This window comes from Lynx rufus, unplaced genomic scaffold (genome assembly GCF_022079265.1).
Source record: "Lynx rufus isolate CCGP_SWC_20201006 ecotype Redwood Valley unplaced genomic scaffold, mLynRuf1.p SCAF_11, whole genome shotgun sequence".
Lineage (NCBI taxonomy): Eukaryota > Metazoa > Chordata > Mammalia > Carnivora > Felidae > Lynx > Lynx rufus.
The window spans coordinates 53596059-53619975 of NW_025814825.1; the positions used below are offsets into that span (position 1 = coordinate 53596059).

A 23917-nucleotide genomic window follows, 5' to 3' on the forward strand; every position below is an offset into this window, starting at 1 on the left:
CATCATTTTGGTGTCCATTTCAGTTGTTTTAGACACATACAGTTATGTAACCATCGCCACAAGCAAGTTATGGAATATTTCCATCACTCCTCAAATGTCCCTCGTATAGCATATTTATAGTCAGTCTTTCTTGTCACTACTAACCTTGAAAACCACTGATCTATTTTCTGTCCTTATAATTTTGTGTTATGACTTTATTAAAAAGACCATTTATTAAGTAGAGCCCTGGAGTGTAAGATGATGAACTTAGTTCAAAAAAAGACCATCATGGGGCGCCTGGGTGGCGCAGTCGGTTGGGCGTCCGACTTCAGCCAGGTCACGATCTCGCGATCCGTGAGTTCGAGCCCCGCGTCGGGCTCTGGGCTGATGGCTCAGAGCCTGGAGCCTGTTTCCGATTCTGTGTCTCCCTCTCTCTCTGCCCCTCCCCCGTTCATGCTCTGTCTCTCTCTGTCCCAAAAATAAAATAAACGTTGAAAAAAAAATTAAAAAAAAAAAAAAAAAAAAAAGACCATCAGGGAACTGAAATAGGGAAGTTTAGTACAGGTCCTGGAGTAAATGCATGACATGCCTCGAGGGGCCACGTGCAAAGGTTAAGGCAGGGTGCAGGCAGTAGGAGCAGCAGAACCTGGGGCACAGACCTTTATTAGAGTCCATGAGTGGAGTGCTTTGAGGTTCCCAGGCTAAGGCTGGACTGGTCAACTTGAAACTATACAGAAGGGTTTTGGAAGGTTGTGTGTACTATGGAAGGTTTTAGAGTACTATGTACTCTAAGGGGAGTACAAGGAAAAGGTCCTGCGAGGCAGAGGGAGACTGTTTATCACAAAGGCCAATGAGGAAGTCATATAGGAACTTACATTTAGTTATGACTCTGTCGGCCCTTATGTACAGCTCACACTTGCAAGAAGGGCTAATGTCAGTTTAAGGCCCCGTGAGCTACTTGGCCACAAAATTAATGCTGTGGCAACAATACCATGGAGTAGGTTAGCTAAGGTCTTTTACCTTTTATAAAATGTCATAAAATTTGCATCACATGGTATATAGACTTATAGTCCTATTTCAGTAGTATTTCTAAAAATTTTGCCTTTATTAAGTCATAATTTACACACAGTCAAATGTATTCATTTGAAGTGCATGGTTTTATGGATTTGGCAAATATACACAATCATGTAATCTCCACTACAATCAAGATATCAAAGTTTCATCAACCAAAAAGTTTCTTTGCATACCATTTCCGTTAATCATTTCTCAGTGGCCCCAGACCCTAGTAGGAAACTGGTCTACTTTCTGTCATTAGAGATTTGCCTTTCTCTAATTTTCATATCATGGAATTAAATAGCATATATTTGTTTTACAGTATATTTGAGATTACTCAAGTTGATGTCTGGGTAAACATTTTTTTCCTTCTTATCACTGAATAGTATACCATGGATGGATATATAGTAATTTATTTATCCACTCACCAGTTGATGAATTTTGGGGCTCTGTCCAGTTTGGGGCAATTATTAATGAAACAACTATAAATTTTCACATACAGGTTTTTTTTTTGTGAGTGTATGTTCTCATTTTATCTATATGTAGGACAGCTAGATCATATTGTAATTGTATGTTTACTTTTGTAGAAACTGCCAAACTATTTACCAAAATTGTTGCACAATTCTGCATTTCCATTAGTAATGGATTAGCATTTTAGTTGCTTCTATCTTCAACAGTACCTGGTGTTGTCAATTTTGTTGTTTTGATTTTAGCTATTCTAAGATATGTGAATGGTTGTTTGTTTTTAATTTGATTTTTCCTGAAGACTAATGTGTTAACTGTTTTTACTGTTTTGAGAGTTCTTTATATATTCTGGATACAAGTCCTTTGTCAGATGTGTTGCAATATTTCTTCCCAGATTATTTCTTGGGGTTTTTTTTGTTTGTTTTTAGGGTTTTTTTTTTGTTCTTTTAACACTCTTTCAAAGAACAGACATTTTTAATTTTAGTAAAATCCAATTTATAAGTTTCTCTTTTTAAGTGGATCATGTTTTTGGTGTTATATCTAAGAAACCCCTGCCTAAAGCAGTTAAAAAGGATTTTTCTCTTGCAATTTTATAATTTTTATGATTTTATTTTATAATACTATTTTTTACATTAAGGCCTATGATTCATTTTGAATTGCTTTATATGTTTCTTTTTTTTTTTTATATGAAGTTTATTGACAAATTGGTTTCCATACAACACTCAGTGCTCATCCCAAAAGGTGCCCTCCTCAATACCCATCACCCACCCGCCCCTCCCTCCCGCCCCCCATCAACCCTCAGTTTGTTCTCAGTTTTTAACAGTCTCTTATGCTTTGGCTCTCTCCCACTCTAACGTCCTTTTTTTTTTTTTTTTTTTTTTTCCTTCCCCTCCCCCATGGGTTCCTGTTAAGTTTCTCAGGATCCACATAAGAGTGAAACCATATGGTATCTGTCTTTCTCTGTATGGCTTATTTCACTTAGCATCACACTCTCCAGTTCCATCCACGTTGCTACAAAAGGCCATATTTCATTTTATATGTTTCAATGTATGGGCTGACATTTACTTTTTATATTTGGATGTCTAATAGTTTCAGCACTATTTATTAAACAGTATTCTTTTCTTTGTTGAATAGCCTTAGAACCTTTGTCAAAAATCAGTTGATTCTGTTTGTGTACATTTATTTCTAGATTATCTGTTCCATTCAGATATGTGTCTATCTTTTCATCAGTTCATATTGCCTTGGTTACAATAGCTTTTTTGTAACTATTGAATCAGATAGTGTGAGTCTTTCAGTTTTGTTCTTGTTTTCAAAATTGTTTTGGCTATTCTGCTTTCTTTGCATTTCCATATAATACTAGAATCTCCTTTTCTTTTAATTTCTGTAAGAAATTCTTCTGAGATTTTGATTATGATTGCATGGAATTTATATGTCAGAATTGACATCATAATTCTATTGAGTCTTATAATTCATGACTACAGTATATCTCTATTTATCTAGGTCAAATTTGATTTGTTTTGTTAGTATTTTATAATCAACATATGTTTTTGCATATATTTTATCAGACTTAAGTAATTTCACAGTTTTTGATACTGTTATAAATTGAATTTTTTCACTTTTATTTTCAATGGTTTATTTTTAGTATGTAGCAATGCAGTAGATTTTGTATTCCGTGAAGTTATTAAATTCGTTTATTATTTATATTAGTTTGGGGGATTAAAAATCATGCTGTCTGAAAATAGAATATTATTTCTTCCTTTACAGTTCTTTCCAAAATTTTTTTCTTGTTTTATCGCACTGGTAAGAGGTTCAGTGTGTTATTGAGAAGTTGTGAAAGCAGACATTCTTGCTTTGTTGCCAATGCCAAAGGGAAAGCATTCCATCCTTCACCATTGCATACTATGTTAGCTAAAGGGTTTTCAAAAGTTCTTTAGAGTGGTTTTCTTGTGCACTTATTTTACTGAGTTTTTTTTTTTTTTTAATTAAGACTGATGTTGAATTCTTTCAGATAATTTTTCTGCATCTATTAGAATGATTTTTTGGTAATTCACTTTTAGTCTTTAGGCTTGGTAAACTACATTGATTAATTTTGAATGTTGAACTGGGTTTGCATTTCTGGGATATACCACAGTTGGCATTGATTTATTATCCTTTTTATATATTGCTGGGTTTAGTTTGCTGATATTTATTGAGGATTTTATTCTGCTATTATATTAATGAAAGATATTTCTGTCTAGATTTTTTTCTTACGTTTGGTTTTGTTATCAGGGTAATGCTGGTTTCATGAAATAAATGTTAATAAAAGTGTTATCTCCTTGTCTATGTTCTAAAAGATTTGTAGATATGATGCTACTTCTTACTTAAATATTTAGAATTTTCCAGTGAAATCATATCCCTATAGTTGATTATTTTGTGTTTTGGTTTTGTTGTTTCAAGGTTTTAAATGAGAAATCTAATATGCTTAATAGTTATAATACTATTTAAGTTATTTATTTTTTCTTAAGGGAGCTATGATATTTCATGTATTGCAATGAAGTTTTCCACTTTGTCAAGGATATTTCATTTATGGGCATTAATTTATTTGAAAAATTATCTTATTATCCTTTTCTGTAGGGTCTATAATAATGTCCCATCTTTCATTCCTGATGTTGGTAATTTGTGACTTCTCTCTTTTTTCTTGATCTGACTAGAGACTTACTAACTTTACTGATCTTTTAGAAGAACCAGCCTCTCTCTCTGTGTATATATGTATATGTATATGTGTGTGTATATATGTATGTATATATGCTATTAATTATATATTAATGTAATATATATAATATAATATAACATATTATAATATATATGGAACACACAGTAAAACCTTGGTTTGTGAGCATAATTCATTCTGGAAACATTCTTGTAATCCAAACCACTTGTATATCAAAGCGAATTTCCCCATAAGAAATAATGATTCATTCCACAACCTAAAAATATTCATATAAAAATGATTACAATACTATAGTATAATATAAAATAATAAAGAAAATATAAAGAAAAATAAACAAATTAACCTGCATTCACCTTTGAAAACCTTTGTGGCTGGTGTGAGGGAGACAAGAGAGAGGAAGTTATTGTGTAGGACGACTTTCACTATCAGCATCACTGCTATCTATTGGCTCAGTGGAATCTTTTTCTTTTCATGAAGATTTAACAAGGAACCTATCCAAGGACACTTGCCTTTGCCTCCTTTTGAGGATTTCACGGAAATGTGATACTGGATTGTCATGAAATACGTTCATTGCTTGCACTGCCACAGCCTTACTGGGGTGTGCTTTTCTACAGAACTTTGCACTGTTTCCCATTTTACACATCTCCCTAATCTCATTTGCAGTGAGGGATTCTTCTGCCTTTTCCTCTTCCCCCTCCACAGACGTAATGCAGTCGTAGACTTATAGAATCTTGCAGTTTTGGCCACTCTCATACCTCACTGGTACTTGATGATTTCCTTCTTTACTTCCACCGTAATTATCTCCTTCTTCTTACTCCGCTTATTTTCAACCATTTCGGCTTGGGGGCTATTGTATACTGACTACAGTACAATATTAATAAACTCTTGTCATATACTGTATTTAACGTAACTGGCAATAAGGCAGCAGAGGAAAGGGTCTATATCTGCAGGCAGCCTGACCTACAATTAAGCAAAGCATTCCTAAGCTTACTCTTGTATGGAAAAGCAAAGGCCTGTCCATAGGTGCTTTGAAGTGACGAAAAATACACTAATGCCAGTTGTGGGCATTTTCCAATGTTCTGAAAAATCACTCACTTCTGCCAAACACCATGGCCTGAGACCAAGCATCCGAGCATGGGAGACAATCACCCATAATCTTGCAGTGAATGAGAGAGAGAGAGAGAGAGAGAGAGAGAGAAGTACCATTGGCTCAGTTGTGATCATGTGATGTTTGGCATCATGTATTACTCATACTGCAAGACATGGCTCATTTATCAAGTTAAAATTTATTAGAAATGTTTTCTCATCTTGCGAAACACAGAACAAGTTACTTGCAATCCAGGGTTTTACTGTATATGGAATATATATGGAATATATGGAATATTCCTCTGTCTGATGAAAGCCATCTTAAAAACATGTACAGACATCAGTATGAACTCATGGTTAGCTTCATATGGATACAGATGCTTATATGTATAGAAATATTTATAGATATGTGTGTATATACACAGGTTAGCACATACACACATATTTCCTTGTTCTGTGGGCTCAGCCTAGAGACAATGACAACATAGCAGCAACGAGCAAACCTACTGCCTAGGGTTTGGTTTCTGATACCATCCTCATGTAAAGAAACTCCTTGGAGGAAATAGTTGATTCAAGGACTAGTGTAGCAAATACACAGGTGATCCTGGAGTATCTTGTACTGCTAGAAAGTAAGGAAGCATTAAAACAAAAAACAAAACACACAACTATGGGAATATGTCAAAAGGACACAACCAAATGAAAGAACTCACAATGGCTAAAGTTGGAACAGTTTCAACAACAAAGTAAGGTAATATTGGATCATACTGCAAAGTAGAAAATAGATATACATGAGTCCATAGTGATATAAATAAAACATTAAATAAATAAATGGTCAAACTCCATGTTTCCAAATAGTTTATGTAGATAGCATGTACCAAAGAAGGTAGCCTATAATTTCCCACTTAAATGTACATGAGAACTTCCTTCCAAAGAATACAATATGGCAAAGTAGTAAAAAAGAGTAATTTTACAGAGAGAAACCAAAACTTGACAAACACTCTTTCAGCCAGGTCACCAAGGTTACCATCAGCAGAAATAAGTCACACTGATAGTCTATACCTTTGGTATGAAGTGACAAAAATTGCACTTAATCTCTGTGCTCTTCGTTTCAAAAACCCATAACCTCAGTCTAATCATAAGAAAAACACTTTACAAATGCTGCTTGATGTGCATTCTACCAAATGCCTTACTATTACTCCTCAAAACTGTGAAAATAATAAAAAAGAAAGAAAGTCTGAGAAACTGTCATAGCCAAGAGGAGCCAAAGGAGACATAACGAATGACTAAATGTTATCTGGTATCCTGGATGCGATCCTGGAGTAGAGAAAGGACATCTGAATACATTATGGACTGTGGTTAATAATGATATCAGTATTAGTTAGGGGAGTGTGGAACTGTGAAGAGGGGAATTACAGAAACCTTTTTCATTTTTAAAAAGAGCATTTTGTCAGCTAGGTGAGGAGTGACCAGAGGGGTATGATGTAAAGACAGAGAAACCAGGTAAGTTTTTGCATTAATGCCAGGAGGAAAGTACTTCACTAAGATAATTAATTTGCTTTAAAAAGAATTAAACCCATTAAATTTTATAAACAATATTCAAGAATTTATAATCAGATCAATATGTGTAATATTTAGACAGACTTGTCTGTATGTTCATCCCACATATCTTTATCCAGAAATAGGTTTTATTACATTCATTTTACATTTAGCCCTGTATTTTGAAACATTACTTTGTAAGGAATGGTACATATTATATTAATAAGGAGCTTGCTAATTATCGGTAGGAAGTTTATGCTGATCCGGAATAGATTGTCATAGTTGGTTTTATCCAGTAATAGCTAATTTAAACCCTAGTCTGCTTTTATTTACTTGAAAAAATTGATTAAATGAAAACTCAAGATCTTGAATTGCTTGCCTGAAACATAGCTTGTCGTTGACATGACTAGGTGACTAACTTCCATTATGTAAGTGTGCTTTTATGTCAGCATTTTGAAAGACTGTGATCCAAATAATAGTTTGAGGAACTGCTCTTTTAATTTCAGTTTGTTAGATGAACGTGATAACTTCAGCACATCCCTTTATATTTTCATTTTTGTTTATCCCATATTATATCAGAGTTTATTTATGGCAGGCTGACATTTTGCACAAACACACTATTTTGTCCTTCAAGTTAACATTTTCTTCTCTCTTACAAATTCTGACATTTGTGGTAAATATCAAGCTATTAATCTCCTTCTGTATCCAAAGGCATTTAATGCAGCTTTCTTCATCCAATCATAAACTCAAAATGTTGATCATTATTATTAGTTAATGAAAAATATAGCATATCTTAAATTCAAATTTTAGATTTTAGACATGTTTTCAATATGAATTTGCAATGTAAGATCAAATTATCAAAATATAATATCATCATTGTTGCCATAGTTTCAGCTAACTCTGTTTCTTAGCATGTCACTAAATTGTTTGGAGGCTTTTTAAAAACATGAGAAAAATTAAGATATTATGAGATTTTCCCATTTTCCCATAATTAATCTCTTAATTTTGAATAAATTTCTTTGAATAATTATTAGATATCTTAAATAACATCCTTATAGAAAAAGGAATTTCGGTGGTGCATTTATGCTGGCTAAAGTTTAAAACTAACTTTAAATGCACCTTGAGTAAACTTGTCATATTTTTCATGGGAATGACCACAGAACCAAAATAGAACATATTGATTATCTTCAAAGGGCCATGTTCTATGGCATCAACCAATAGAAATCTTTCCAATTAGACCATTATAGAATTTAGGGTCAGAAATATTCTGTATCCTCAGGAGATATACTCTCAGGGACACTACAAATTTAGGGTGTTGTTACTGTTATTGATTTGACTCACTGTTTTTTAAATAAAATTGGCTAAATGATCACTCTTTTAAGGCAGTCTAATTTTTGGGGGGGGGTTTAAAAAATAATGTTTCACGTAATGCAACCTATATTGGATAAGGAGATTGTAGTCTGATCTAATTCACCTGAGAGAAATTTATAGAAACCAACATAGTTAAGAATAGTTAAAGATGTTTACTGTTGAAATTAAGAAGCTGAGGTAAAAATACATAGCAAGAAATCATTTTTGATATCTCGGTTCCAAAATATTGTAGCTAAAATTGTAAATGGTAGATCTTATAAAATTTTTCTTTGATTAAAAATAAAGAAAAATTTTTACACAAGGATCACATTTTACAAAACTCCTGAACTTTATAATAAATGGCAATTTTATAAGTAAAAATAGTATTTTATGATCTGTAATTAGTAGGCAATTATAATCTGTATGAATACTGGTTTATGAAAGAAATTTAAATGAATAAAAACTTTAAAACTGTTTTTCAGAATAACATCTGTACCAGCTTCCTCTCATGGATCTTAAGACTATATGAAGTCCTAAGAATACTCTTTTGTTAAATTTTGCTATTAAATGTATTCATTTTTTCAGCAAAGTTTTATTAAGTGCTTGCTAGGTACCAAATGCTATTCTAGGTACTGGAACAGGGTTATGAACAAGATGAACAAGGCTGCTCTTCTCACAGAGCTTACGTTTTAGTGGAGAAAGACATTTTAACTAATGATTTAATTAATGATTATAACTTGTAAAATAAGATAGTTTCAGATTGAAGTCTAGAAGAAATAAGTTCACACAAGAGTCTGGAGTAAGGGAGACGGCACCTACTTCAGAGAGTGTTTGAGAGAAGTGTGATATTTGGGGTCTTATCTGGATGATACAGAGTCAGCCACATGAAGATCTGTTGCTCAACTTCACTTAGAATGGTTCTCCCTCGGTTTATCCTTATTCCTTTCCCTGTGGGCCTTCCAGGTTCATTGAAAGGATCCTGGAGCTGCTGGATTCTGTTCTAGATAGAGAAAAACCCAGGACAGCAAGATGCATCTGAACCTAATGCTGTGTTTCATATTTTTCTGCTACCCCTCCCTTTCCTCCTGTTGCTTCCCAGCACTTTTGCACACTTTTACACACCAAGGAGTGATTTCTTGTCTTACATACGTTAGTATAAAAACTAGGATACGTTTTAAAACTGAAGTAGAGTTGACACGCCATGTTACCAAAATATAGGATGCTTTTAATGTTTTTTTCCCCCATTAGCACTTAACCAAGTTCTAATACACTATGTAGTTTATTATTACTGTTTTTGTCCTCCCTCACCAACACCATTAAGAATTTTGATGTTATTTTTCACTGATGCATCCAAGGACTCGGTGTGGCATTCAGAATGTAGTAGATACTAAGTGAAATATGCGATGGATGAATAAATTGGCTCCTCCTATGAGGGGATCTGCTTGACTTAGAGTCTGCTTGGCTTTGTTCACCAATGATATCAAATGCTCCTTGGATCTGCCTTCCATTTCTAGAATCGGTCCAATGTCGTTATTAAGCCTGTGGCTACGTGTGAGCTGTCTGACAGTGTTTTCCATAGGCTGTGTCCTGTAGAATTTCCTGTAGAAAGTCTCAGGGGGAGCAACCTTTTGAAAGATTTGCACAGTGCTTGGTAATGCTGACTTCCCTTTTGAACAGACAATACGGGATACTTTCAACTTGAGGCAAAAGCACCCCGATGATACGCTGAGTACAGAGATTGCTTCTGCCAAGTCTGCATTTCCTCTTGGGCGCATTTATGTGAACAGATATGTTACTTTAGGGTCTCTCTTGCTTCTGTTTTTAAGGCAGTTTGTATTTCAGATACACTTTCTGACACAGACCTCCGCCATCAATTTTTTATCCCATCATTATGCTCCTCATTGTGAAAGGTAGTAGAGTGTTGTCTGTAACAAAAGTTGGTCAGGGTCTTTACTTCAGTACTTTACTTCATGTTCAAGCATTACACTGTCACCTAATTTGTGAAGAAATGCAGCTATTGTTTCGGCATATTGGAAAATGTGTTAATTTGGCAAGTCTAGGTGTCTCATCACCCCGTTAGTGGAATCCCAGATTATCCTCTACAGACAAGCTGGAGTCAAAATATTAGTCATATTTCTTGTGAAAGCTTTTTCTTCATTTCTATTAATAGGTATAGGTAGATAATATAGTTGAAGTTTTGAAATGTTTTAGTGCTTTAGTTCATGATTGTAACTTGTAGGTCCTTCCTTTAACTCCTGCTTTATTTAGTCAGACATTCTTTGGGAAAATGTAGAATATTGTAGATATTTTCATGTGTATTAGTGTTTTGTTTACTTGTCTTAAAAATATTTTTGTTCCAAGGTACTTAATAATGCAGGCCCAGAAAGGACAAGATCTGTTCCCAACTTACTCTTACGGACAGTCACCTGGGAAGAAAATTCATTTGTAATTTTTCCATTAAAAGATATTTTTTCTTAAATTTTTAAAGACATTTTCACCTATAACCAATCTCCTACAGCAATTATCTTTCCTCAGTCTCTGTATAAGTGCTTTGTAATTCTTCAAATGCTTAGAAGTTTTTTGGAAATGAATGCCACTATATTTAAAACATCTTGTATACACCACAAATGTAACCATCTTCTCAACTGACTATAATTCTTTATTTTATATAAGAAATACTGATACTCCTTATTTAGATTGCCATTTAAATTCCTTGGCGTTATTTCTTTGCACTGAAAGCTGGATAATTGTAAGGCTCATCTCTTTTGTATTCCTTTACCTGATGGATTATATCTTCCTCTGCCTTTTGTCCAATGTCTAAAATTTATTTTCAAAACTTTGTATGGTTTTCTAGTTGTTTAAGGAAGTAGAGATATCCCTTTTACTCCATTTTTACTGGAAGTGAAAATTCACTGCCATGGTTTTGAATGATTTTCATAAAAGATTGTTAAAGGAAAAAGAGATTTCAGTACCTTGATGGTTTAGATTCAGCTGTCTTGGAAAATTCATTTATGTTGACCATCTCTTCTATACATGATGTAAACGTATAATAATATTTATTGTACCTTCTACGTAGCAGATATTATGGCAAGAATTTTATTTTTATTAATTCAGTTAATCTTTCCTCTAGCACTATGAAGTAGGTACTTTTATTTTGACCTTTCACATATGGGACAGCTGAGATACAAATAAGTTAGTTTTCCAAAATATTTACACCTAGTAAGTGGAAAGGTAGATTTCAAAACCAGAAATTCTCCATTTAGATACTGCATTATTGACTAATATACTATACAGTACTTCCTGAGTATTGTGTTACAGTATAATCTATGTTAGCAGAAACGTAGAACAACTTTAGTTTATTGACTAGTTTCACCTCTCAAAATTCATTTCTTTCTTTTTTTTCTTTTTTTTTTTTTTATGTTTACTTGTTTAAGAGAGACAGAGACAGTGCAAGCAGGGGGTGGGCAGAGAGACAGGGAGAATCCCAAGCAGGTTTTGCACTGTCAGCACAGAGCCCGACTCCAAGCTTGAAGTCACGAAACTATGAGATCATGACCTGAGCCAAAATCAAGAGTCAGAAGCTTAACTGACTAAGCCACCCAGGCACCCCTCAAAATTCATTTCTTAATAACATGAAAGTATAAACTGAAGTGACATATGTTATTTTCTGAGTAGAATATGGCAAAATAGTTGTATGCACACATATAGCTTGTCTTGACAAAAATATATGGGAGGGGGGCGCCTGGGTGACTCAGTGGCTTAAGTACCCAACTCGATTTTGGCTCAGGTCATGATCTCACTGTGTGTGAGCTTAAGCCCCATGTCAGGTTTTGTGCTGAGAACATGGAGCCTGCTTAGGATTTTCTTTCTCCCTCTCTCTCTGCTCCTCCCCTACATGCTGTCTCTCAAAATAAATAAACTTAAAATATATATATGTGTGTGTCTTTGTATGTATATATACATATAAATATATACATAAAGATAAATTCTCCATATCCTTAACAGAGTTGAAATTTATTTTTTTGGCTTATAAGCAATTATTACCTGTACTGATACAAACTGTGATCATTATTAAATGTAGAAACTCATTTACATGTTTTAGTTACGCACATTTAATGTCAGAATTGCACATGAAACTTAGCATACATTCTTGAAGTAATTTCATAATAGTTTTTAAAATCATTTAATGTAATAGCCTATGTAAAGGCCATCATTGTCGGTTGTTGACTTTATTAGATGTTCTAGATGAAGTTTTGATTTCAGCATATATGATTTATAGTATAATGATACAAATCTTTTGACGATTTAAAAATACTGTATTTACAAATGCCATGAAACTCACCACAGATATTGGAGAACAACATAGATTAAGTTTCAAACTTTCTTTTATTTTGATCTTGCAGATTGCATTCTCACAACACAACACAATCATGGATCTTGTGCAGTTTTTTGTCACCTTCTTCAGGTAATTTGCTTTTACTGACTTCAAATTTATTAAACCTGTACTGATAATGTTCTATCAACCTGTTTGGTAATTTATCAAGTCTTTAACCTTAAAACATCAATGCTGTGTCTTGAATAGCTTCATGTACTTAAATATATAACAGAGCAGAAGAACCATACTTGAAATGTACTTTTCAAGATTATTTTGCTGTTGGACTATATAATTGCTAATGGAATCATTGGAAAGAAGATAACTTTGTGTTCCTGTCACATAAGTAATTAAAGCCTACTTTACTTAATGAAATTAGCAGCATAGTCACCATATTGATTAGGTACATCTCCTACTGTTAATTCAATTATTTGTCAGGTAATTATCATATGTGCTTAGCAATGTGCTAAAAATCTGTAGAGAGTACATTTTCTGTCCTCAGTGAGCTTCTAATCTGGAAATACTAAATACAACTTTGAACAGAGCATCATCCCTAAAATATTAGTTATTTGAGATATTAGCAGTAAGTTCATAAAAACGTTTCCATGATTAAACAAGTTTGGAGAATACGGCTCTTTTAGTTTGTAACTGACATTACTTCTACTGACATTGCAAGAATTTTTTTTTCCTTAGAGATCTTAATGTGCTAATTTGCTACGTATCTTTCTAAAAAGAAGGTAGAGCTTGTAGCACTTCATAAAATGTGAAAACTCTTTTTGGGGAGCATCTATTATTAATTCCATGGGATGTAAATAAAGAAACCTTGGATTGGGAGAAAAATTGAGTCAGTGATAGGATATCTGTGTTATGGCATCTTAGATCATCTGTAGAGGAAGGGATATTGTTTTTGTTAATATGATTATTATATGTACAGGTTGTGCTGGTGCGCTGGGTCCTTCATGCAAATTAGACAATTTTGGCAGACATAGTCCTACAACATGGCATACAACTTTACCGAGTGCAGTATGAATTTTGACTCTACTCACCAAGTTGGCCGGACTGCCTTATGCAGTGAAACCTGTACAACCAGATCCTTGATATGGTTGATATGCTAAGCACTTACTTAAATGCCAGAGTAACCATTATTGGTTATCTTGTCCAGACACCCCTCCAATACTTAAATTCCTAAAGCCTTTCTCATAGGGAAGGGCCGGGTAGCAAATATTTCAGGATTTGTGGGCTGTACTGTCTCTGTTGCATGGATGCAAACATTCTGCTACAGTACTAAACTGACATAGCCAATAAGGAAACAAATGGGAGTGGCGCTGTTCCAATAAACCTTTATTACAAAAGCAGCTGGTGGGCTGAATTCTGCCTGCGGACATAATTTGCCCAACCCCTCATCCAGCTTATGCCCAAATGCCTTTAATGACGAAAATGCATCATCTCCTGAGATAACATTTTCTATCTTCAGATAACTAATTGTCCTTTGTAATTGAGATGAAATCTGTCTCCCCATAATACCACTTCTCATTCATACATACGGTCCAACACATAGCAAGTCTAATCTCTCTTCTGCATTTATAGCCCTTCAGTTTTCTAAACTCTTTTTTCCAATTTACATATTCCCTATGTATCCAGTTCTGTTGTCAAAACCTTTGCTACATCGGTCACTTTGCCCTGAAAACAATCATGTTTGTCTATGTCCCTTTAAAAGTTGTAATTTCCAGAATTTAACAGTATAAACATATTTATCACTAACACGTGTGCCTACTTAAAATTTTCCCCTTAAAAAATGAAATAAGAAAGTGTCTTAAATATATTTAATGTTTTATGACTTTGTATTTCTGAGTATAAAAGGATTTTAAGGCTATTAACTAAGTTACAGTGTGTTTTGGGAAAGTATTAGAAGTTATAATCAAACAAGCATTATTTACTGCATCAAAATAAAACTTTTTCCATGCAGAAGGGCGTGAATAGAAATATACAGAAAAGTTCAGCTCTGTATAAAAATTCACAAAGTTGAATATATATGTAAATTATTTAAGTGTTTAGGGTTTAGCTTTTGAATTTGTATGCATATTTAAGTTCAATAGCCTTTTTATTAAGTAAAATAAGGCTAGTGTTAATGTGTACCATGTCTTAGAGATGATCCTATTTATTATGTTGTCATCATGGGCAAAGTGAAATAAAATATTCTAACTGTTGTGTGAGATAAAATATATTTGATGTGTTTTTTTGTCATTTAAATTTCTTTCAGTAGTGAAATGTAAATTAGTTTTAAAATCTTATTGTTAAGAAAAAACATGGACAGAATATTTTAAAGGTTTTTTTTTTTTTTTTTTTTAAATAAAGCCACTGCTAAATTTTAAAAGAGAGCTTTCAACAGGTCAGCATTTCTGGACAATCTTCAATCAGGCCGCTGTTATTGCTATTGCTGTTTCTAACTGAGTTACTGAAATAGCAGAGGTGAATGTGCCAGCTTTTCAGTTTAGCCATGATTCTATGAAGGCCAGTTCTCAAACTCTGTCAGTTTTTACCTTTATGTTAGGCATAGTTCTGATGGTAAGTATAATTGGGCAAGTACTAGGGAGATCATTTATAGGCATAGCCTGGCTCTGATCTTAGCTTTCTATACTATCATAAGTAGGTCTTAGTTAGTAGGTGGAAATCTCAGTCCTTTCTTATATAGAATTAAAGGATTTTGTTGTTGTGAGAGTCTGTAGTATAACATAATGAAGGATTAGAAAACTGAAAGGCATTATTTTAAGAATAAATGTTTTTTTCTGGTATGTGAAAGAGAAAAGTAAGTCTTTGTGAATCTGAAAAGTCTAAATGATTTATTGTAAAAGAAGTTAAGCCTGGTAAATTCAATGGAGATATAGTAGGCCCCTGTACCATTTAGATATACTGATATACTGCCCCGTACCATTTAGAATTTTAATGGTGGTACGTATTTTCACTATCCCACTGGGATGATATAATGCTATTGATTTACCATCTTAACCAGATGGAGGGTAGTTTTAAAGGTTGCCACTCAGTCTTTCCCACTCTGATAGATACTACCCCCCAGACCAGGGACACAATGTAGAGGTTACTGTAACCTGTGTTCTAATTATATATTTTAAAACTGAGGAAATTATTACTGGGTGGATCCATAGACACAGTTGGCCCACTGTGAGCCAGAAGTTAGCCAGAATTTATTACATGACCTCTGAAGACACCCCAAATCTAACAAGGGGTCATCATGACATTTTAGTCCTTGAGTATCTAGAGTATCATCTCTCAACCTATGTCTGATAGTAATCAAAATATCTGTTTATTCCTTGTGAATTATATATGTAACCATGTATATATGCCTGTATGTAATTGTATACCCAAATATACACAAATAGAAAGATCATACAAAGGTCCCTTTGAGGATCATTTTATACACTTTTCAAGATGTTTCAAGATGTCCTTTCTTCTATGGACCCAGCCACCTCTTCTCTCCATGGGGTTCTGGATTCGTAAATTAGCTCATCTGGAAACTGAGCAGAGGGTCATGATTTTTCTATTGGGGCAACAATTCTTAGCCTGTTGTTTCTTCATTCTTACTTAAAATAAAACTAAATGTTAAATAGCACCAGTGTTGGCTGTCCACCTAGTTTTCCCCTGAGGATACCATACATTCTTAATCATCTTCCCAGCTCTTTGTGGGCTAACCCCCTTGGCTGCTCCAACAGACTTATTGACCATTATGGTAATTGTGGGCCATGGATTCCCTGACACCTGGTACCTTTTACTTTGGGTTCCCATTACTTAATGCCTACCCCAAGACTGCCTCTCCTGATGCCAGCTCTAGTCTGTAGAAGAAAGCCACCACTGAACTTCTTAGTGAAGCAGATGTTCCCTCATCATTATATTCCTTCTGTAATAGTCTTGGTGAGTGGTGTGCCCTATGGAACACAGTCTACTAATAGTTCTTCTGGTCTTACATAATATATCCATTCTAGAACATTTCCTCTGTCAACTTCTTTGTTCCTTTCCCTTCTATCTGCTTGGGCAACTCAGGTGTTTGCATTACACTTTCAATTGGCCATTGTTTTTTCCAGGCTTCTAAGAGTCACTCCATCCTCAAGAGTCCTCAGTGGGATATTATATCTCCTGTGGTCCTGAGAATATATCCCTAAATTCATGAATTCTTGCTTGTCCAGTCTTACCTGCCATCTCTCTTGATTAGACACCACCAAAATCCAGTTCCATCACGCTCCCCTCATTCCTGCCAGTACATTCTAGGTTATTCTTATAGCTCTTTCAAGTGTATAATACCTTCCCTTTCTTATCAGGCCAAGATGTATTATGCTGTCATTATACTCTAGTTATCTGTCTGGCAAGCAGGAGAGGAGGTGATGGATGGCAGCTTGGTAGGGATGTGGTTATTGTCTCTGTTACCAGGGAAGGGATTTGTAGAACAACAGAAGTTTCCTTAGAAGCCCTCATTTAGATATATCATTCTAAATATTCCTATCCCATATTTTAAGGGCTAGGTTTTCCCAACCATGGCCCTTGTCTTTGCATGAGATAACTGTTCTGGCTGAACATTCGATCATCTCTGGGGCTCTGCAACTCTAACAACCAGATCATTATCCTACTGATCATCCATATTGGCTTTTCCAATGTCAAAGAAAAGGGCTTCATTTAAAGCTATAAAAGAAACTCTCTAGCTTTTATATTTAGTTACTAATATTTGTTAATGGCCTTCAGTCTCTCATTATCACACTGCACGTATTAATACAACATAGCAGCAATCAGCCAACCCACACTCTTTTGAAGATGTTTCCCTACATCCCCACTGGTGAAAGCTTTAGCAATGGAAGCATTCTTTCAACCACCCTACTAACATTGATGATGTTCTTTTAGCTTGCCAAGGAAGGAGGGAGACAGTTCCAAATCCCCTTTTTACCTCCTGATTACCCAGATAAATCTTCAGAGAAGCAGACCCAAGATGGGATTAAATATGCAGTAAATGCATTAGGGGAAACTCCTGCAGAGGAAAGAGCAGGGGAGAAGGTGACGGATCTTCTAGACCACAATGCTGAACTGACCTTTGTGAAGTGGAACAGGAAGAAAAGGTAGTTGAGTGAAAGAGTCTGAGATTTCAGTGCACTCTGCAAGCCAAATCACTCATCAGAGGAGTTCTGCATCTCCCAGTATCAGCCTTTGACTAAGGATGGTGGGCGCCTTTGATTAATTGTGCTCTTGGTAGTCAGGGATCAGTGAGGCACATTTTAACAGTTGGCACAATAGATTTGTCTGTTACTTGAAGGTTTGGTAGAACTGCCCTGTAAAACCATATGAATTTTGGTAAGGTTTTTAAATTTGTTTTTGTATGCTTTGAATTTTAGATTTTGCAGTTTCTCATGAAATTTCATTAGTATTTACATCTCAGGTTTTCTATTTTTTCTTGATGTACTTGATAATTTTGTTTAAGGAAATTGTCCACTTTATTTTCAGAATTTATTGGCATATATTTTCCTATATTAATATTCCAGAACTTATGTTAGAATTATGTCTCCCTTTTCATTGTGAATTTTGCCTCTTTTTACATTTCATTTTTTTCTTGATAAGCCATTTAGAACTTTGACAGTGTTGGGAGTCCTTTTAAAAACCACATTTCATGGCTTCGTTCCATGTTTTATTGTTTTCTAATTCATTATTTTCATTGTTTTCTGCTTATGTTTCTTCTACTTTTATGGAGTTGCTGTATTATTTTTCCAAATTTTTTATTTAAACATGTAATCAAGCTTATTAATTTCTAGTTATATGGTTCTAATATATGCATTTAGGTGTACCACTTTTTAAAAATATTCTGTTTCAGCTGCATTCCATGGAGTTTAATATATAGCACTTTTATTAACTGTAATTCAAAGTATTTTCTAATTTCTTTTATGATTTCCACATGAATTATTTAGAAGTCTGTCTTTGAATTTCCAAATGTGTAGGATTTTTTCAGTGTGTCTTTTTTACTGGCTTTTCTTCAGTCAGTGAAAGACCTTTATGATACTTCTGTATTTCTTCAATTTTTTTCTGTTTTCAAAGATACGATCAACATTTGTAAATGTTCCACCTGCTTGATAATAATGGAGTTTTTCAGATCATTGGAGTCAGTATAGTATAGATGCCCATTAGAATAAAACTTAGTATTTTTTCCCATATGTTCTTTTTCAATGTTCATGTTCCATCTACATATTATTAAGTGAGATTTAGTGCTATTTCACTCTGTTACTTGTACATGTTTGTCAACTTGGTCTTCCTATTTTTTTCGTTTTAATATTACGGTTTTAGGGGCAGACAATCTAGAATTATTATTTTTTTCTTAAGAATTATTGTTTTTCTCTCAATTTTTTTATTAGGATAAAATACACATAAAATTTGCCATCTTAACCATTTTTAAGTGAACAGTTTAGTGATAATAAGTACATTCATATTATTATGCAGCTATCACCATTTTCCATCTCCAGAACTCTTTTTATCTTACAAAACTGAAACTCTATGCCATTAAATAATAATTTCCCATCTCCTTTCCTTCAACCCCTTACAGTTAGCATTTAGCCTTCTGTCTCTGTGATTTTTGACTACTCCAGTACATTATAACATTATATAAGTGGTATCATGTAGTATTTATCTTTTTGATACTGGTTTATTTCTCTTAGCATTATGTTCTCAAGATTCATCCCTATTGTAACAACTATCAGAATTTCCTTCCTTTACAAGGCTGAATAATATTCCATTGTATGTATATACCATTCATCTGTTGATGGACGCTTGAGCTGTTTCTGTCTTTTAGCTATTGTGAATAATGCTGCTATGATCATGAGTGTACAAACATGTACTCAAGACCTTGCTTTCTGTTCCTTTATGTTTTTAATTTTTTGAGGAACCTTCCTCCCGTTTTCCACAGCAGTTGTACCATTTTAAAATCTTACCAACAGTGCACAGGGGTTCCAATTTTTCTGTATTCTTACCAGCACTTATAATTTTTTATGTTCGTTTTTGATGGTAGCCATCCTAATGTGTGTGAGGTAGTATCTTATTGCAGTTTTGATTTGCATTTCCCTAATGATTAGTAATGTTTAGCATGCTTTTGTGTGCTTGCCAGTTGTATATCTTCTTTGTAAAAAATTGTCTGTTCAAATCTTTTGCCCATTTTTGAATCAGGTTCTTTGTTTTGTTTATTTTGTTGCTGTTGTTTGTTTGAATGGTGGGAGCTCTTTATACATCCTGGATATTAATCTCTGATAATTAATCAGATACATGATTTTCAATTATTTCCTCCCACTACATATCTTGCTTTTCACTCTATTGATAGGTTCTGTTGGTGAATAGAAGTTTTTATTATGAAGTCCATTTTGTCTATTTTTTCTATTGTTGCCTATGTCTTTGGTGTCATATCCAATCATTGCCAAACCAATGTCTTACAGCTTTTGTCCTATATTTTCTTCTAAGAGTTTTATAGTTTTAGCTATTGTGTTCAGGTCATTGATGCATTTTGCATTCATTTTGTGTGTGTGTGTGTTGGTATTAGGTAAGGGTCTAACTAGTCTTTTGCATTTGATTTCAGTGCAGTTTTCTCAGCATTATTTGTTGAAAAGATGGTCCCATCTTCATAGAATGGTCTTTGCGCTCTTGTCACAAGAGTATTTTATCTGATATGTGGAGGTTTATTTCCGAGCTTTTTATTGTATTCCATTGGCCTACATGTCTATGTTTATGCTGGTGCCACACTGGTTTGATTATTATAGTTTTGTTGTAAGTTTTGAAGTCAAGAAGTATGACTCCTCCAACTTTGTTCTTTTTTCAAGATTTTTTTTTCTTTTTGCCAATTTTTTTCTTTGCTATCTATGGTCCTTGAGGTTCCATATGAATTTTAGGATGAATTTTTCATTTCTGAAAAAAAAAGTTGTTGGGATTTTGATAGGGATTGTATTGTATGTGTAGATTGCTTTGGATAGTGTCAACATCTTGAAGGTATTGAGTCTTCAAATCCATGAATGTGAAATGTCTTTCCATTTACTTGTCTTTAATATATTTTCAGCAATATTTTATAGTTTTTATTGTACATCTTTCACTTCCTTGATTAATTCCCAAGTATTTTATCCTTTTTGATGCTATTGTAAATGGAGGTGTTTAGTTAATTTCTTTTCAGAAATTAGTGTATAGAACTGCAGCACATTTTTATGTTGACTTTGTGTCCTGCTACTTTGCTGCATTTGTTTATTAATTCTAAGTTTTTTGTGTTTGTGGAACTTTTAGGGTTTCCTACATATAAGGTCCTATTATTTGCAAACATATAATTTTACTTCTTCTTTTCCAATTTGGGTGCCTTTTATTTCTTTTTCTTGTCAATTGCTCTATCCACTACCACATTGAATAGAAGTGGCAGAAGCAGGTATCTTCTTCCTGATTTTAGAGGAAAAGCTTTTAATCTTTCACCACTAAGTATGATTTAGACGCTGCAGCAAATTATCCAGAAGATCTAGCTAAGATAGGTAACAAAGATGGCTACACTAAACGACAGATTTTCAGTGTAGATGAAACAGCCTTAGATTGGTAGAAGATGCCATCTAGGACTTTCATAGCTGGAAAGAATAAGTTAATCAATGCCTGGCTTCAAAGATTCAAAGGACAGGCTGACTCTCTTGTTAAGGCTAATATAGCTAGTGACTTTAAGTTGAAGGCTGTAAATATCCATGTTTTTTTAAATCTCCCACTGATTTCTACTGTAAAACCTGGATAAAATCTAGGGGCAGCTATTTGATAATTCTGAAAAGTAAGTATCAGCAGGAAGATCAGAGAAGACCAGAATTGAAAGTGCCCCTGAACTGTTTGGGAATTTACTGTTACTTTCCCTTGGTATCCCCTGACTTGAAACTAAATGCAGACTGAAAACTCAGAGTGACTACTGAGATCTAGACAAGAAACATTCTGGAAATACCCCCTAGTTCTGAGTTATGGTGTAGAAAAGGAAACTCTTTTAAGTTTATTTATTTATTTTGAGAGGGGGTGTGGAGGGCCAGAGAGAGAGGGAGAAAGAGGATCCCAAGCAGGCTCTGTGCTGTCAGCCCCAACGTGGGCTCAAACCCAAGAACTGTGAGATCATGACCTGAAGCAAAGTCAAACGAGTCCAATGTTTAATGAACTGAATCACCCAGATGCCCCTGCAAAGGAAACTCTTAAAGCTCAGAGTGAGTAGTGGAGAACCCCCTTCCATTTTTTCCTCTTTGTCCTTAATTCACTCACCCCCGATCCCAAGCAGCCTTGCAGGAGTAACATTGGCTGCAGCAAAATTGGCTAGAAATGAGAAGCTGGAAGAGCCAAATCTCAGAGGGAGAGGAATCTTCCTTAATATAAGGTAGAGTTGTGGTTACAAGAGGGCCAAGACAAACGCCATTGCTTTTTCCTTTTCTCTGTCCTCCTAGCACAGAATGTGGCACCATCACAGAACTGGGCAGTTGCTGAGCAGAGGATAAAAAGTGGAGCCCAGGGAACCAGAAAGGATCTGGGAAATAACGAAAAGAAAAAAAAGCCATCCCCTAAGTTGTTTATGAATTTCTGGGACTTATGAGGCTATGATCCTAATTAGCATACCAAAGAATCTGAGACTGAGCTGGTGGTTAGAACTGGGTTTAGGCCCCAGACTGAACCTGAAGGACAGACTCAAACAGCCCTGAAAATGCTTCTGAGCTTCCAGTGCGTTGTAACCACAGCCTACAGATGGGCTGAAACAAAGTATTGTTATAGGGAGTATCAACATTCCCAGTAGAATACAAACTCAGCAAGTAGAGAGGGCTGTGACAGAAGTGGACCATTCTTAAGTTTTGTTAGCAAGTCAAGGAATGCCAATGTTTATTGCTCAACCTAATTTTCATCAGGGAATACAAATTAAAACCACAGTATAATTCTACTTCCCATTTACCTATTACAGTGGCTAAAACAAACAAATAAACAAACAAAAAACAAAGCAAAGCAAAAACAAGAACCAAATGTTGGAGAGGGTGCTGGCACTCTCCACACTTTTGATAGGCTAGGAACTGGGGCAACAACTGAAAACAAGCTGACACTGCACCCTGAAGTGGAATCCATTCCATCAAAAGCCATGCAAAAATAGCTATAGCAGTGTGTTTTAAATAGCCAAAACCTGAGAATATCTCAAATACCCAAAAATAATGGAATGGAGAATATAGCCGTATAAAGGAAAAAATACGGGGTAACAGAAAAAAAAAACAAACTAATCCTACAAGAACAATATAGATGTCACTCCAAACAATAGTGTTGAACAAAGGAAGCCAGAAACAAAAGAACAAATACTGTAGGATTTCATTTGTATGAAGTTCAGAAATAGGTAGAACCAAACTACGGTATTAAAAATCAGCATGAGAGCTATCTTTGAGGAGGAAGGAATGGGTAAATTACTATTGTTTTATTGGGATGGGATGTTGGTTACATGGGTATATTACCTTTGTGATAATTCACTGAGCTGTGTGCTTGTGATATTTCTGTGTATGCTATGTTCTAGAAAACTAGAACTGATGGTCTAGAAAAGTTTTTTTTAAGAAAAGCATTTCCTACTTTTGAAATATTAAGGAAATCTTATAATTAAAACATTTACCCTAACCACATGATTTCATTAAGGTGTGCTTTAAATAAAAATTGGGTGTAGAAAAGAGCATTTGTATACATTGACCATTAATCAATTTCTGTTGTAAGTTTGGGAGATTAAGGTATTATCCAGGTAGATTATTTGTAACAGGAGGATCTTCCTTACGAGATGTTGTTTCTCCCTACCTTATGTAAACTATTTCAAGGAAGGATTTATCAAAGACACTCTGTACATTTGTAAATCTGTTAGCAGTTTGGAGGGAGTTCATTTGGGTATTTTCCTATGAGTTTTACATAAATGATATCTAAAGTATATTTTATGGATTATTTCTCAGCCTTCATTTAACTCCTTCCATATGGGTATACAGCAATGAATTTGAGTGGGATTGATCCCTCACTAGCTTCACAGGTGGCCTAAAGCCAGTTAGTGCCTAGCTTCAATAGGCATGTGATAGGTGAAGAGTAGCCATGTGTAATGAATGGTATGTAATGGGAGTCCTGGAATTCCTGCATCCGTTTGTGTTCCTAAGAGGGAAACGGGCCTGAGGCCAGAGCTGATGCACAGTAGAGTGTATAGTTGGAGAATCAGAGAGCAATGTAGCCAGCGTGCCGATCAGTCCAAACCTGGCAGTTATTTTTTTCCTTCTGACCTTGAGGAGTGGCTTAGTCGGCTTGGCTGCCGTACCGCAGACAGAGTGGCTTTAACACCAGAAATTTTTAAATCC

General features: G+C 34.7%; 1 protein-coding gene across 2 annotated transcripts in view; it reads left to right on the plus strand.

The window, feature by feature from the left end:
* The window catches only part of ATRNL1 (attractin like 1), a 779266-nt gene that overhangs the window by 337556 nt on the left and 417793 nt on the right, over positions 1 to 23917 (plus strand). For both annotated transcript variants that reach the window (XM_047073493.1, XM_047073492.1), the window contains one exon: positions 12583 to 12644. In XM_047073493.1, coding sequence (XP_046929449.1) covers positions 12583 to 12644 — 62 coding nt within the window. The remainder of the gene's footprint in view (positions 1 to 12582; positions 12645 to 23917) is intronic.